This window comes from Quercus robur, chromosome 11, assembly GCF_932294415.1.
Source record: "Quercus robur chromosome 11, dhQueRobu3.1, whole genome shotgun sequence".
Lineage (NCBI taxonomy): Eukaryota > Viridiplantae > Streptophyta > Magnoliopsida > Fagales > Fagaceae > Quercus > Quercus robur.
In genome coordinates this window covers 40,207,879-40,225,499 of record NC_065544.1, presented here as the reverse complement: position 1 = coordinate 40,225,499, position 17,621 = coordinate 40,207,879, and the positions used below count along the sequence as shown (strand labels likewise).

Here is a 17,621-nt window from a genome sequence, read left to right as displayed (position 1 = left end):
TGTTTCAATGGAAAACCTTGTGCTTGGTGTTTTTCTTTGGTCAACTAAAAAAATATTGCTTATTCTTCGAGAGTGGTTTCTAGGATTTTTATTTTTTTATTTTTGAAAACAACTCAATCTTATAGCAAGCTAATTAAGGGAAATTAGGAGATTTTTTTTTTCCAGTCAATTAATGTTGCTACAAAACATAGGAAAATGAGATATTTATAGAAAATAATTTTTGAAAATTGACTCATTTTTTATAAAATACAACTCATCCCTTTCAAAATTTTGTAGTCAAGAGATGGAAAATACAATGTAAAAGCTCTATAACAAAAAAGTTCCGTTTTTAGTAATTAGCCAACTCATTATACACCCCTCTCTCTCTCTCTCTCTCTCCATCTATCCCGTTATAAATACCCATTTAAATCATGCTATCTATATCATTGCAAACATCTTATTTCACTAGCTCTTTCTTTGTGTGCATCCTCTTAATTATTTCACTCTCTATTATCTTTCACAAGTTGCAAATCATACCATGGGTTTCACAATTACGCAAGGGCTCATGCTAGTGCTGTTGATTGCTTCCACAATGGCAGTTAGCATAGCCAGGCCATTTGAGAATTCCATTAAGACACCAACTCCCATGAAGTTCATCGTGGGTGACTCGTACCACTGGAATTATGGCTTTAACTACACCGAATGGGCAACCAAACATGGCCCTTTCATCTTAAATGACACTCTAGGTGAGCTTAATTACTTTGCTATTGCTACTTGTTACATATTGCCATGCATAGTTCAGGTTGTAAAATATATTGGCCAAAATCATATTTTTAAACCGCTTGTGTTTTAATGACAAGTTATAAAGTTCAATATGATATCAAAATATATAGTCAATTCTAACTTCGAATTTTTTTTTCAATTTATTTATTTGTAGGTTATCAATTTTGATCCTTATGGAACATGAAAAATATGTGCATTTTTTGTTTTGTTTTGCTGAATGCAAATATGCATGAAAAATAACTATTCATATGATGTTGATTGCAGTTTTCAAATATGATCCAACTCCAAAAACAATTCCTCACAGTGTTTACTTGCTACCAAACCAGGAGAGCTTCATTAAATGTGACTTGAAAAATGCCAAGATGCAGGGAAATACAAAACAAGGAGCTGGGAACGGCTTTGAGTTTGTGCTGAAAGAGTCGCAGCCTCACTACTTTGCTTGCGGTGAGCACGATGGCATTCATTGCCTGAATGGAACAATGAAGTTTTCTGTGACGCCAATAGACCCGAGCCATAACTAATACAACATGTGCGCCATGGGAAACTTTATTTGCTACACTCTCTTTTTACGTTTTGTTGTGTTGTAGCAAATAATGAGTGTTTTCGTCCTCTTCTTTTTTATTAAGTAAAAGACCATTTGTAATTTTGAACTAATAGTAAGGGATTGATTTCTCATTTTACAGTTTATGAGTCACATTCTAAATCAGATGATTTGCTATAATTTATGTATTTTCATTCCCCGTCCTTACGGTTACAAACAATATATGTTATGAGTTCTGAATAATTAAGACGATAGAGAATAAATGTACTAGTTGTCATATTGATGTTCCACAGAGATGCCATTTTGCATCCCTGCTTGTTTTATAGTAATATTCACCATTTTATATTGAAAGTATCGGAGTCTTTTACAGTTGAAAGGGTTAATGACATTTGACCAAAGGATCATGTTTGGTTTAGACATTTGAAGTAAATATTAATTTTTAGAAAGATAGAGTGTAACTTTTAAGTAATGACATTTGCATCATCCAGCAAAATACTATCACATAATTGTTTTTCCCAAATAAAAGATAGATTATGTCACTTATAATCATAACCCTATTAAATGTCTATTCACCATATAATTATTATATTTTGTATTTCAAAAATGCATGTGAAGAAAAAAATAAAATGCAAGAAGACATATTGTCCATCCTATACTCCATAATTGGAGTTAGATGGTACGGCAGTTGGGCAGATAACATCATGGTGAGATTTTAATTAAAGAGTTCATATAACACATTCTTCCCAACATAAAAATAAAAGAAGTTAATATACACATAAGGAGAATTTTTTTTCTAAATAACAATAAATATTAAAAATTTTAGTTAATTGTCACGTTTCAAAACAATATTGAAAACTAGCATCTTGAGTGTCTAAAACTCGAGTTCCAAGATAAAAATCGAGTTTTTAAGTCTCGATTTGTATGTGGATTAGTTTAAAGTGGAAAAAAATTAAGCTGAAAATCGAGTTTTAAAGGCTCGATTTCCATAAATTGAATAAAAACGCCGCTATAGGTCTATAAAACGTCACTATAGGGCTTAAAAACGCCACTATAGGACTCCATAAATCTGTACTTAAGAAAAAAAATTTCCAGGAAAACGCCGCTATAGGGCTTTAAAACGTCACTGAAAGGCTTAAAAACGCCACTATAGATGAAATTTTTTTCGCATGAAACTCAAGTCTTAAAGACTCGAGATCTATGGGGCCTTTTTGTTATATGGATCTCGAGTTTCTAAAACTCGAGATGCTACTTTCCCTTATTGTTTCAAACGTTGCCTAACTAACTATATACAATTCTTTTGTATTGCTGTTTTGCACATTACCTCCACATAAGGATATCACTTGGCCCTACAAGTTGAAGTTGGTAGGTTTGTACCTAATTATATTATATTAACCACTTACTCTTGTTTTTTTTTTTTTTTTTTAATTAGAAAAATATAAAGTGTCGTAGTCTCTATTAATATTTTTTAGAACCCTTAAAACTACAATCAAATTAACCTAGGTAATTAGTCAAGTGATTACTTAGTCAAATTAACAAAACTAGGTTAACACGAATATATCATATCAATGTATAGCAACGGAAAATTTAAAAAAAAAAAAAGCACAACGATATGATAACCCAGGAAAACCAAACCGGTAAAAAACCTGGGGAGGATTTAACCTAGCTATCCTCAAGGTAAAAAGCAAATCCACTAGAAAGAATCGAAGTTTTACAATAGTGACTTAGACCCCTAACATCCTATTGCTACCCACCAGTAGAAACTTACAAACACGACTACGTGCAAGCTCCGAGACCACGGACTCCTTTCTTTGGCCTTTGCAAAACACAAACACCCTCGTTTGTGACTTTGAGATCCCACTCAAAGGTTTAGCAACACAAACTCTCCTGTTTGTGACTCTAAGACCACCCTTGAAGGTTTAGATCATCAGCACCTTTGATGACCAGAGAAGGCAGCAACTTCTACAATATCAGATCTTGAGATTCTTCAAGTAATAACACCGGTAGAAGATATGAGAGAGCTTTTTAGGAACAAAACCCTAAATATAAAAGAGGCACTCTCTTCTCCCTCTAAAAAGCCTTCTAAAAACGTGCTTAGGGTTTCCTTTATATACTAGGAGAAATAGATCTGAAACCCTAATCCTTAATAGGCTTGAACTGTTGTTTGGGCTTAATTAAAATTCTGCAGATACGACTTTCAATTGATCAAGCCTCTCTTTCGATCGATCGAACCAGACAGATTATGAAATCTTCTTCCTACAGCTTGTATGTTCTTGAATCTTGACTTGAATCACCTTGAGCATTGTCTAACAATACCTATAGACTCAAAGATCTATATCTAGACAAGTTTGTGTTCACGATTTGCCAATTGTTCTAAACTTTTAGAACCTAACAATCTCCTCCTTTGGCAATTCGTGACAAAACTTTCATACAAAATGAAATGCTCAAATACAAGAACAACCCAATACAATAAAATGCCCAATTACTTCACAAATCCCAATCTAACACTTCCTAACCAAGAAGTTGCCAATAAGAGGTAGAAGGTCTTGATCAGAATGTACCTGTCTTTCCTGAAACACTCAACAAACACATCACTGCATGTGTGGAAAGAAAGACATATAAACAATAATATGAAACACAAATAAAAACAAAAGTAAACTAACTCTCCACCTAAGTTAGATACATCAAAAAAAATTTATATTCTCCCCCTTTGAGAAACAATTTTATCTCCCCCTAAACAAAACAAACAGGATTCCCACGTATTCCCACATTTCATCTAAATCTCCCTCTTTTTGTCATGTATTGACAAAGACAACTCATACAAAGAGTAAACAGACAACATACACAACAAAAGTCAAGAGAAAATAGAGAATTAAAAGAACACAAAACAATTCAACTCTATAGAAAATAGAGACAACTCCCCCTATGAAGAGCAAAGGTTAAGAACAAACTTCTCCCCCTATAAAAATAGGAAAAAAAAACAAAACAAGTTTTGGGAAAAACAGTTTAGAGGAAAATTTAGGAGGTGGGGAAAAGAAAAACACACAAACCTAATCTTAAAAAAAAATTAAGTTGAGGATAAACATAAAGAAAAATATTCTCTCTTTCAATAAATGCAAACTTGACATTATGTGACCCATAAATAGTTGCATGAGTAGAGAAAATATTTGCACATTGATTATCCATCATATCTCTTAGGAGAAAATATTTTCTACAGTTCACACATAAAAATAGCATATATTAAAAAGTACATAGCTCACAAAATTAATCAATCAATTTTTAAATCAAGTTGAGTACCCAATTTAGCAAAGTGTATGCATGTTATGTGTGAAAACAATGAGAGATATGACTGCAAGATAGATATAAAAAATCAATGCAATGCATGTGAATCCTAAACATAAATGATGCATGACAAACAATTTGGTCAAATACTTAAAAACTGAAATTTTTCAGTTTCGATTGATCGAGCATTGATTGAATGCCAATCGAGTCAGGCAGATTCAAACCAAAAAAATTTTATCGCAATTTCGATCGATCGAAAATCTAGAAAAATCAAATTTTTGAAAAACAGAGCAATTTAATGCAGAAACTCCTCAAAGCACAATAATTCATGAATGAAATGCTTGAGTATGAATTAAAAGTTTTTCAAACACACTTGAATTCAACCCAGATCTTCCAAAAACAAGTTTTTTAACCAATTTGTCTCCAAAACTCAAACATTAAAGAATTTTTGTATCAAAATCAAGGAACATTTAATTTTGGATGGCCACAACAAGATCACACACAATAACATGTACTAAGTTTAGCAAAGAGTAACTTGTGTAGTGTGTGCAACTAGCAAAAGCTTGAGATACATGTGAGGTGATATGTGACTAGAAATCAAACACAAAGTCTACAAAATTCATCATATAAATTTGAAAGAGACTATCACCTAAAGAGTTACATCATATAACTCCCACATCTCTTAGAAAACAAGCTTGCAATCATGTAAGTTTCTTGATTTTCCTCATCATATACACACCAATTTTATTTGAGCAGAAACTTATTAAAATAGCCGAGATAATATACACACCAATTTTATTTGATTGATTTAATATTAAGTCCAATAATGTACACACCAATTTTAACATTTAAACCGAGGCTATACCTTATGTTCTTTTTGTGCATGTGCTACACTTTCTCGACATGTGCTACACTTTCTCGAGCACAAAATCTTACGATATGCACTAAGGTGTTCATGATTGGCTAGTAAATAGTGGTGAGATGATTATTTATGCCTTTCTCAAAAGGTTCAAGTCTGACACAAAATAAAACATTTTTGTCTTTTTAAAATTTTTCAATGTTTTTGGATTTTTTTTTTAATAAAAAACAACCAAAAAAACAAAACAACCAAAAAAAAAAAAAAACATGTCCACAAATAATTGAAAGAATTAAATCATGGACAAGTCAGCAACCCTCACCTTAGAGAATCTTTTCTCACCCATCTAGCACGAGTCTTCAGCTTTGACACCTCTTGATCGATTAAGATCCTCTTGCATGCATTTTTTTTTAACATGTTTTGTATCTTTCTATTATCTTGTCATCCATAGCATCTTGTTTCATTACATTCTTGCATTTTTATGGATTCTTTGTGCCCCCTTGATCATCCTTGATCATCGTTATGTTTCTCGGGTGAAGCTTTCCTGCTTCTTGTACCCTTTGTAAATTATGACAAAAAGGGGGAGAAATTGTGGAGAATTTGTGGTTTCTTTTTTTAAGATTCTACATATTAGGGGGAGAAATAGATGCCTCTGTAAGGGGGAGATGTGTTTCATCTTGTTAGGGGGGGTCCTTACCTCCTTCTTCTTGTAAAACAGTCTTGTGACCATGTTTACATACATTGTGCAAAAGGTGACTGATGCTTTACTTTCTCTAAAAGAAGCTACTACGTCTTTGCGCCTTAGGATTTTGTAACCAAGTGCTTCTTGATCTTCTTTGTTGATGAAGTGAAGAACTTTGCAGCCAACATCTTCTTCAAGTTGGTGTGTTAGTCACGTACTAGGAGTCGTGCATGATTGGTTAGTCACGTACAGGAATCCGTGCAAAAAAGGGTGGCGTTCATATATTCAAGAGTTCAGAGGTTCTGAAGCGATAGAAGGTTTCTACTATGAGTTCATTTATGGGGATTGTAGAGTCTAGAGAGAAAGGTTTGTACTAGATTTGAAACTTCTCTTTACTATAATGGATTGTTTTTCGGGAAGGTTTCCCCCCAGGTTTTTTACTGTGAAACTAGTTTGTTTCATTGGTTTTCCTAGGTCATTATATCTTGTCTAATTTTTTTTTCACTGCATTATTTTGACATGATATTGATGTTTGTTTGTTTTAACAAGTTTTATTCATAATAAATCTAATTAACAACTTGGGTTTAAAACTTGTTAATTCTATCAACTGGGGTCTAAATATCCCAACAGTTATATAATATATGTAATGAACAGTTTCTACTTCTTATGGTAATCAACCAATTAGTGAGATATACACTCCAAAAAAAAGTGGAGGGGCTGATGTGGAGATTGACTAATGTACAAATAATCTATTTATGCATCAAAGCTGTGACTAACTTGAAGGAAGAGAAAGATTACATATTACAATAAACTATCACTTCCAAAGCATCTTTAAAGTGAAACTACAATTCAAAATAATTCCAGCAATTACCAGTGTCCTAAATTCTATGTTTCAATCTTTTTCCACCAATTGTGAGTAGCTTAATCTTAAAATTTCATCTCACAGATTATTCAAAATACTTTTTTTTTTATATCAATAAAATAAAAAATGAAAGGAAATTTTAGAAAAAGAAATTACTTATTTCATATATCACCTTGCTTCTCTTTTCGCTGGTACTCTTGACTTATCTTCTTCATCTTTGCCTCTACCAATTGCAACTTGTCTATATTAAATTCCTAACCAATGAGACTCTATTTTATGTGACAAAATATATACTGTTGAATTTCAAAATAATTAGTCTTGTGCGATATAGAAGAAAAAAGGCACGCAAATAGTCCAATTACATTTTCCACCCCAAAATAAAATAAAAGGAAAAATCAAAGTCAAATTCAGCAATCCCAAAAAATAAAAATTAAAAATTAAAACAAATACTTTAAACTCCAAGCAACCATATCAATTCTTGCTATGTTTGTAGGAAAAGAAAAAGGAAAATTACTTGAGTCTTACATTTACTTTTCTTCCAAATTTAAAATAACCCAAATGGATTAAGCTAATATATATAATGGCTTGTTTGGTATGAGTTTTTAAATATATATATATATATATATATATCCAAATGGATTAAGCTAAGATATATAATGGCTTGTTTGGTATGAGTTTTTAAATATATATATTTATATATATTTACAATCCATAAAATGGTGAGTCCTAAACTTGAATTTATTGTTTGGCTAATATTTTCTAAATACAATTTTCAAAAAATTGTATCCTCATTTCCCGGGGTTTAGAACAAGATTTTAAAAATGCCTAGGGAATGTTTTCAGGATACAAAAAATGTTTTTGATGACATAGTTGTAAATAAATTGAAAACAATAGACCCTACATATTTATCCAAACTCTTCTTTATCTCTTAAATTAAGGAGCTTATCTTTATCACAAAAAGAATTCTTACACTTCAAATTTGAAACTTTTCATTAAAAAAAGTACATGATGAGCTCTATTCTCTTATCATTATCCCAAAAAAAAAAGGGTAATCAACAAATTCTACATATTACTTTTTGAAAATATTTTAAAAAAAAAAAATCTCAAAAGTAGAAATGGTCTCCCAAACATTTTTTTTGTTTTTTGTTTTTTTTTTTTTTTTAGTATTTTGAAAATTGTTCTTAAAAGTGAGAGCCAAACACGTATAATATAAAAATTATTATCTGAAAACTATTTTTAAGTTCAATTTTTTGAAAATAAAAACAAAAATCCTCCTACCAATCAAGCCCTAAGAATCTTTTTTCTCAAGCCCAAAAGTAATTATAAATAAGAAAAATGGAAAAATAGGTAGGGAAAAAAATAGTTTTCGTTTTCTGAGCTTTTGCGCTTATGGCAGTTACAGATAATGATAAGGTGCAACCACAAATGGAGTCAACCTACTCAAATTCAAAGACTACATGATCACAATCACTTTCAAATTGAAGAGATAAGGTAGAAAGAGGCTAAAGCTAAAGCAATATTCTAGAAGTTTTATTTATGTTGATCTTGTAGTTTAAATTTAAAAATTAGTATTGTAGCTGTCCAAATCTATAAATCGAATCCAGCGTATAATATCCATATAGAAACCTTAACCATTGTTTTGGTAAGGCAAAAAATTCCCTAATATTTGTTCTCTCACAATGGCTTAATGCTTGTCGTGCTGCTTTATCTCTCAAGTTCTATCTTACGTCTGTCTTCCTGGACAACTTCTACATCTGCTTGCCTTTGTGCTTCCACTCCCCTAAAACTAAAATCAGAATTAAGAAGCAATTGGCCAAAAATTCAGTTCAATCCTTTCTTCGAATAGTTTAAGGGGAGTTGAGAAACCAAGGAAAAAATTTATCTGAAAAAAACAAAAATAGATAATGAAAAATCCTTAACAAAGAGAGAGAGACAGAGAGAGAGCATGAAGGTACCTGTGAAAGAGGAGATCCTTTGGAAGCTTTGACAATCTATGTTTTCCATGCCCAACAACGATGGAGAGAGGGGAGAGGACAGAGCAATTTTTTATTGTTAATGTGGGTCAATTGGGAATTTTTTTTTTTTTTTTTGTTTACTTGATATTAGACTCTTAAATTTTTGCATCGTATTAACTCCTCAGCAAAAAAACTTAAAAATTTACATTGTATATTTGGTGCAAAATTAGTGCACAATTGAAATCCAATTGCAATTTCTCTGAGCTTTGTCTACTAATATATACTAGCTTGTAACCCTATGCATAATATACAATTAGATGCATAATATAATTCCTATTTATTAATCTATGTTTTCCATGCCTAGTGGCGGAGCCAGGAATTTATCTTTGGGGGGCCATATATAAATTTTTGTGTGTGTATGAAATGTAAAATAGTAATGTACAATACTTCATAACTCAATATGTGCTATAAACAAAAATGTATCAATTAAAATGAAACAATCACGAGACAAGATTGACAAAATGATTTAATATATTATAAGGAATATAAAATAGAAAGCAATGAAAAGTAAATTAAATAAAACAAAACAAAGCAAATAGTACCTGGGAAGAATTAAAAACAACAAGTATCAGGCGGTGCAGTTAGGTGACCTGGGGATAAGGATGAGGGGCCTATGGCACAAACAAAAGCTTCAATCTTTCACTTGTGGCCTATGCAATTAAAAAAAAAAAAAAAAAAAAAAAAAAGAGGTGAGGCAAACACGCATGGGGAGAGAGAGAGAGAGAGAGACTTGGTGGTGTGGCTGACAGTTTTTAGACCCCTTAAACAATTGATTAAACCTAAGTAATTAGCCAAGTAGTTACTTAGTCCAATTAAACAAGTCTAGGTTATCACAATAATAAAGATTAAATCATGCAAAGCAGCGGAAAATAAATAACACACGATATGATCACCCAGGAAACCAAACCGGTAAAAACCTGGGGAGGATTTGACCTAGCTATCCTCAAGGTAAACTTGAATCCACTATCAGAAAGAATCGAAGTTCATACAAAAGGACTTACAAGCACCCCCGCTCGACTTCCTAATGCTACCAACCAGTATTCTTTAAGCTTTAATGGCAGCAACTGTTTTGATCATCAAGGTATAGAGAATATCTCCTCCTTGAAAACCCTAAGTTTGTGTAAAGGAAAATTCTTCTACATCTCACAAGAGATTTACATAAACCGCAATATGAGCAACACTAAAACGTGGTTAGGGTTTGCCTTTTATACTTAGGACAAATAAGAAACCCTAAAAACGTTTTAAAACAACTAGGGCTGAGTTGGAAAATTTTACAGAAAAGCAATCTGCCCGACGTTCGATCGGTCGAGCCTAAGCTTCGATCGATCGAGCCAGGCCGAAAGCCACACTGCTTTCTGATTTACACTCGATTCCAACTTTACATTGACATACAACTTTGAGCTAGCTTTAAACACTTCTAAACACATTGCTTTGATCATGGTTTGCCAACAATACAAATTAGAGTTCTAAATACATAAAGTCCTAAACTTTAGAACCTAACAAACTCCCCCTTTGGCAATCCGTGACAAAACACAACATAAAAGCTCAAAGTTTACAAAATGAAAAGCCCTTTACAAAATAATGCCCATAAACAAAAATTCAATCCTAACTACTATCCATCAGTTGCAAGTGTAGACAGCAGCTTAATTGAATCAACCTGTATATTTCCTGAAACACTAAACAAAATGCATAACCGCATGTGTGGAAAAAATACAAGTAAACAAAATAACTTCTTGATTTCAAACAACACACAAATAAAGACATATATCAATGAATAACTCATAAATATAAATCAATAAGCAGTTTGAAACAAGAAACAAATAAAGTACCAACAAAAACATAAAACTCCCCCTAACATAAATATCCCATCAAAAACAAGGTAAGAGCTAAAAAAGTTAAGTACACAGTGAAACACCTAGATACAATCTAAAACTCCACAAGCTCCAACCAAAATCAAAAAAGTCTCCCCCTGAAAGCAAAAACTCTACAAGTACTCCCCCTTTTTGTGATGGAATGTCAAAGGGCAAACAAGATATCCATCATCAAAAGGGAGGTGGTCTAAACTGCGCCAACTCCGTACGCAAGGCACGGATCTCATCAAGTACGTCCACCAAAATCTGTCCTTGAGCTGCCTAAATGGTCAAGACATGATCCAATGTGCGACGAATGTCTGAATTATCCATAGCAGTTGATGGAGGAACAGCAGCATCAGCATCAGCAGCAGCACCTGAAGGCTCAGCAGTAGCTGTACCTGTAGAAGAGGGAGGAGGGGGAACACTACTAGATGACACACCTCTAGGACGAGAAGGAGGGACCCTCAACTGAGCAGCCCTCTGACGAAGAAAGGTGGCACCTATAGGAGCTATCACATGAACAGGCTCACCTGACGGAAAACCATCTAGACCCAAATAGAGCAAAATCCTATAAATGAAAATAGGATGAATCAGCGCATGCCCTACGGCAGAACTCCTATGAACCTCGTTCAAAGAACGAAGGAACAAGTGAGGAAAACTGATAGACGCTCCAGAAGCAAAGGCGTACAAAAACACACATTGCTCTAAAGGGATGGTGTGGAAGTGAGAGATAGGCCACAAGGAATGACACGCAATCCTAAAGAAGAGATAGGCAGTCTCGGTAAGCTCAACGGACGTGATCCGAGGATCAGAACCCCACTGGATAGATGACCCAGTGATGTAAGACATGACTACATCTAAAGAGGGTGACTCATCATAAGGATAGACAGCATCCCGAACAACCGGCACCCCAAGAGCCTTAGCCACCACCCGAGGGGTAATGGTGAACTCTACACCTCGTATCCAACTCCTAACAAGGGTGTTGGAATCATAGATGTGGCAAGAGAGGTTCGAGTAGAACTCTCTAATCAGGGCGGTCGGAGGTGGATGATCTATCTGTACGAGAGGCAACCAACCCCTAGACTTAAAATTGGCCCTAATGGCCGGATCAAACGCATCTAACACAACAACTCGCTCAGACCAGATCTTACGCCTACAGTTCAAGGTGTCAAGGCTTCTCTACACTTATGATTCTTAAACAGCTCTACTCTAGGTGGAGACTCAGAGGAAGTGGAAGTGGTCCTATTAGCTCTAGTTTTCCTAGGCATGGTGCTAAGATAAGGATCAAAACACAGAGCGAAAGAACAAAAACCACAAAACCAAAACCAAAGGCAGACTGCAAGTTAGCACAAAAAACAAAAAATAGAATGAAAATCTATATGATGCATGAACAAGTTTAAATGTCATGATGCATGTGCTAATGCAGTGAATTGAGTCAAAAATATTCAAATTACAAAATTAGCTTGCACATAAAGGTTTTTAACACAAAAACCCCAAAATAAAGAAACCAATTACATCAATTGGAGAAGCCAATTTCATCAATTTAAGCCAATTTGACAAAATCCCCAATTCAGATCAAATTCAAAAGCCTAGAATTTTCAATTTTTCAAAAACCACCAAATTGATCAAATTAAACTATAGAGAACATCAATATAACATCATGGCACAAAAACCCATTGATCAATTACATAAGAATAGTCTTGAATCATCAAAAACCCCAATAATTTTCAAGATGCCGAAAATAGCCATGGGAATGCATGAAAAATGCATGAAAACAAGAAATAAACTTGAAAAAGAAGGGCAAAAGGGTCTTACCGGCTTCTAAGGACAAAAACCTTGCAAAAATCTTGAAGGAAAACGACAAAAATTGATGGTGGAGCCAAGAGCCAACGCGGAGAGAGAGAGAAGCTTGAAAAAGTTTGAATAGTGACTTTGAAAAAGTCCTATTCTGCCTTTTTAAAAAACCTGATACACGAGTTTCGATCGGTCGAAAAAACAGTCTCGACCGGTCGAAATAGACAGAGGCTCCCTCTCTTAAAAGTTTTAAAATTTTAAAAATTTCGATCGGTCGAAAAACAGACTGGACCGATCGAATCAAGCAAAGGCTCACCATATTTTTCAGGAAAAACACAATTTTTGAAAAACAAATTGATTTAACTCAAGGCATTGAAATTCAAGAACAAAAATGCATGAGTATGAGATGATATGATTTTCCAAACAAGAATTTTAAGCCCAATATTCCCAAAAACAAAATTTTGCATTCTCCACAAATTTTCAAGCAACAAATTTAGTTTGCACATAATTCAAAGTGATTGCAAAAACTTGGTTGGTCAGACCATAAACACACACAAAACATGTACAATGTTTAGCAACGAGTAACTCGTGTAGTGTGTGCGACTAGCAAAGACATGAGATACATGTGAGGTGATATGTGAATAGCAATCAATCACAAAGTCTACAAAATTCATTACAAAGAATTTAAAAGAGACTGTCACCTAAAGAGTTACATCATATAACTCCCACATCTCCTAGATCATAAGCTTGCAATCATGTAAGTTTCTTGTATTTATGCCTCATAATATACATTCCAATTTTAAGTTTATGTGAGTTTGGCATCAAGCCTAATAGTACACACCAATTAGATTTTAAGAATTAAGCACTTTTACCGAGGCTTCACCTTATGTTCTTTTTTGTGCATGTGCTACACTTTCTCGAGCACACAATCTTATGATATGCACTAAGGTGTTCATGATTGGCTAGTGAACTGTGGTGAGATGGTTATTTATGCCTTTCTCTAAAAGTTCAAGTCCGACATTTAAAAACAAGTGACTTCAAGATTAAGACATAGTAATCAAAAACCATACACATCTTTCCCACACAACATGCACTACAAATCTTCAACTAGTAGAGTGCAATAAATAAGCTAATCAAAGCTAAACAAGGTACAAACAACATGTTATGTAAAAATAAATTGACTAACCTTGTTCTCAAAAACCAAGAAGAATAGTGCAAAAAAAAAATGTGCTTCCTTTTTCCCTTTTTTTTTTTTTTTAATTTCATTAAAAATAAAAACATCTAGAATGAAATGCATGAATGTTATGCTTATGCAAATCCTAGAGACAACAAAAAAAACAAAAGAACAATGGTCACAAAGGGTAGAGCAATGAAGCACAAGGACCATGTCAGAAAGACTCAGTTAGGTCGAGTCTTTTGCATCCAAAACTTTTTAGATGCACCACGAGCATTGGAGTTCTTATTCACTTGAGAATGATTACCAACTCCAGGATTGGAATAAAGGTTTAAAGCCTCTACTAAATCACTAATAAGTACCATAGGATCAAGTGCTTGAGGCATAGGTACTTTTGGTTTGTTTGCTCTCTTTGTAGCTTGCAGCTTGTAGCAATTTGGACGTATGTGTCCAGTCTTTCCACAAAAATGACAAACCCATGCAGGTTTATCATGTGTCTTGTCCTTAGATAGGGTAGGCTTCTTAGGCTTAGATTCTTTCAGATTAACCCTAATCTTCCTAGATGATGAACCTTCTAAGGGTTTAGCAACCTCACTCACAGGGGGTTTGATAGTTTCACTTATTATCTCACTCACTGAATGTTTAGAAGAAGAAGATGAAGGAATAAACTTAGTGGAATGAGGAGCGGACACACAGATGCTATCAACATAACCTAAACCAGTTTTGTCAGAAGATGATTTTTGAACACTCAGCATTTGATCAAGTTTAGAACTAGCAGATCTAGCAACAGATAAATCAAGTTCTAAAGATTTAACTTTATCAAGCAAAAGCATGTTTTCAGTTTTCACATTGTTCAAAAGATCATTAGCATCAAACAATTTAACAAGCAAAATTTTCTTTTCAAGCTCAAGAGATTCAATTTTCTTTAGGCCAAGTTCAACATTCATAGCATCCTTTACAGCAACTTTGCAAAGTTTGTTATAGGCCTCTTGAAGATCTGCATGTTCAGAGAGTTCCCCATCAGAAGAGTTCTCTTCAACAGATATGCTCTCATCAACTACAGCAGTAGCAGTGAAAGTAATAAAATTTCCATCCTCATCACAATCAGAATCATGATTAGAAACTTCACCATCACTAAGGGTTACAACCATAGCCTTACCCATAGACTTCAAATAGGTTGGACATTCAGATTTCAAGTGTCCATACCCTTGACATCAAAAACATTGAGAGCTCAAAGAATTATTGGAAGATTGACCTATTCTTTCTCTAGGTTTATCATTGTTATTAGCCTTAGTGGGATCATGCTTCCTAAAATTTCTAGGTTCAGCAGTGTTTGTGCCTCTTGCCTTTCTATTGTTATTTCTGAGAAAATTTCTAAAATTCTTGGCAAGATAGGCAATCTCTGTAGCAGAGAGCTCATCATCAAATCCACCACTATCAACATCATCAACTGACTTAAGAGCCATTGATTTGGATTTGGAAGTTTTGGGTAGATCCAACTCATAGGATTGAAGAGATCCTACAAGCTCATCAACAGGGATGGAGTCCACATCCTTACTTTCAGTAATGGCAGTCACTTTGGGTCTAAAGTCTTCAGTCAAAGATCTAAGAATCTTCCTAACAATTTTAGGTTGATCATAGATTTCACCCAAGTTAAAAGCAGAATTAACAATATCATTCAGTTTAGCATAGAATTCATCAAAAGATTCATTATCAGACATCCTAATGCTTTCAAATTTAGAAGTCAATTGTTGCAATTTATTTATTTTGACAGCCTTTGTGCCTTCATGCACAGTCTAAAGAATATTCCAAGCAGTATGAGCGATCTCAACATTCGAGATTCTCTTAAATTCGTCTATAGAAATAGCATTAAAAATCGCATTTATAGCCTTGCTATTAAATGAAGCTGCTTCTTTCTGAGAAGTTTGCCACTCACTAATAGGAGTAGTGGGCTTCTCCCATCCGTATTCAACGGAATTCCACACCCTCTCATCAATGGATTTCAGGAAGGTTTTCATCCTTACTTTCCAGTAAGCATAATTATTCACATCAAAGTAAGGAGGAATAACTAGAGAGTGTCTGTGTTCCATGACAACAGGGGTCAAGGATCAGCTCAAAGATCAAAGGATCAAAAACAAAAGAGTTACCCGCTCTGATACCACTTGACAGTTTTTAGACCCCTTAAACAATTGATTAAACCTAGGTAATTAGCCAAGTAGTTACTTAGTCCAATTAAACAAGTCTAGGTTATCACAATAATAAAGATCAAATTATGCAAAGCAGCGGAAAATAAATAACACACGATAAGAACACCTAGGAAACCAAACCGGTAAAACCTGGGGAGGATTTGACCTAGCTATCCTCAAGGTAAACTTGAATCCACTATCAGAAAAAGGACTTACAAGCACCCCCGCTCGACGTCCTAATGCTACCAACCAGTAGAACTTACTGACACGACCACGTGCAAGCTCTGAATCCACGGACTCCTTCTTTCTTTGGATTCCCACCAGCTACAAGCACCCCCGCTTGTGTATTCTTTAAACTTTAATGGCAGCAACTGTTTTGATCATCAAGGTGTAGAGAATATCTCTTCCTTGAAAACCCTAAGTTTGTGTAAAGGAAAGCTCCTCTACATCTCACAAGAGATTTACACAAACCGCAATATGAGCAACACTAAAATGTGGTATGGATTTGCCTTTTATACTTAGGACAAATAAGAAACCCTAAAAACGTTTTAAAACAACTAGGGCTGAGTTGGAAAATTCTGCAGAAAAGCAATCTGCCCGACGTTCGATCGGTCGAGCCTAAGCTTCGATCGATCGAGCCAAGCCGAAAGCCACACTGCTTTCTGCTTTACACTCGATTCCAACTTTACATTGACATACAACTTTGAGCTAGCTTTAAACACTTCTAAACACATTTTTTTTATCATGATTTGCCAACAATACAAATTAGAGTTCTAAATAAATAAAGTCCTAAACTTTAGAACCTAACAGTGGCACATTAAAATTTTTTTGACTTTTCAATTTTTCAACTGTACAAGTAAGCCCTAGATGTGTGTTAAGATGAAAATTATAATTTTTTTTCCCATTTTTTGTTGAGGTAATTGTTAAAATACCTATGTGTTCATTTTAAAGATACTAAATGTTTGATTATTGTAAATTGTTGACATATGTATTTATAGATAGTATTTTATTTAAATGAAAATTATGTTTATTTTGGAATTTCTTAAATATATATGTATATTATCAAGTATGGGAGCCAAAATAATAAGGTTATTTAAAAATTTTCAAATTATTTAGGATATTTCCAAAAAAAATTTATTTTTTTTGAAAATTTTGGGGGGGCCGCAAGCCCCCCTCAGTAAATTCAATTGAAAATCTAATTGGATTTTTTCTGAGTTTTGTCTATTAATATATATATATATATATATAGATAGATAGATAGATAGATAGATAGATAGATAGATAAGTTGAAGGCCTTCTTATGCGTAAAAATTGTTTGCAACATAACCCTATTTTTAACTAATTATTATCATAAAATTTTGGGCCTTTTTAGAAAGGGGTGGGCCCTTTTTGTAATGGGGTCCTAGACCAAGGTTGAAGTGGCCTAAGCCTAGAGTCACTCTTGCTCTATTTAGATATCTTCGGAGACTTCTTTGCATTAATACTTCTTCAATTCATAGTCATCAAATAGTGCCTAATTTTTTTTCTTCCAATTTTTATATATTTGGAGTATATTAGTACTATGAGAAGGTAAATGTGGGTGTTAGTCCTTTTTTTTTTATTGGCTAAAATACAAAT

General features: G+C 33.9%; 1 protein-coding gene across 1 annotated transcript; it reads left to right on the top strand.

Annotated features, from left to right (window-relative positions):
* Window positions 1-517: 517 nt before the first annotated feature.
* On the top strand, window positions 518-1,283 carry LOC126705032 (blue copper protein 1b-like). The gene is made up of 2 exons (XM_050403993.1): window positions 518-725; window positions 1,027-1,283. The coding sequence occupies exons 1-2, from the start codon at window positions 518-520 to the stop codon at window positions 1,281-1,283; spliced, it is 465 nt and encodes a 154-aa protein (XP_050259950.1).
* Window positions 1,284-17,621: the final 16,338 nt, after the last annotated feature.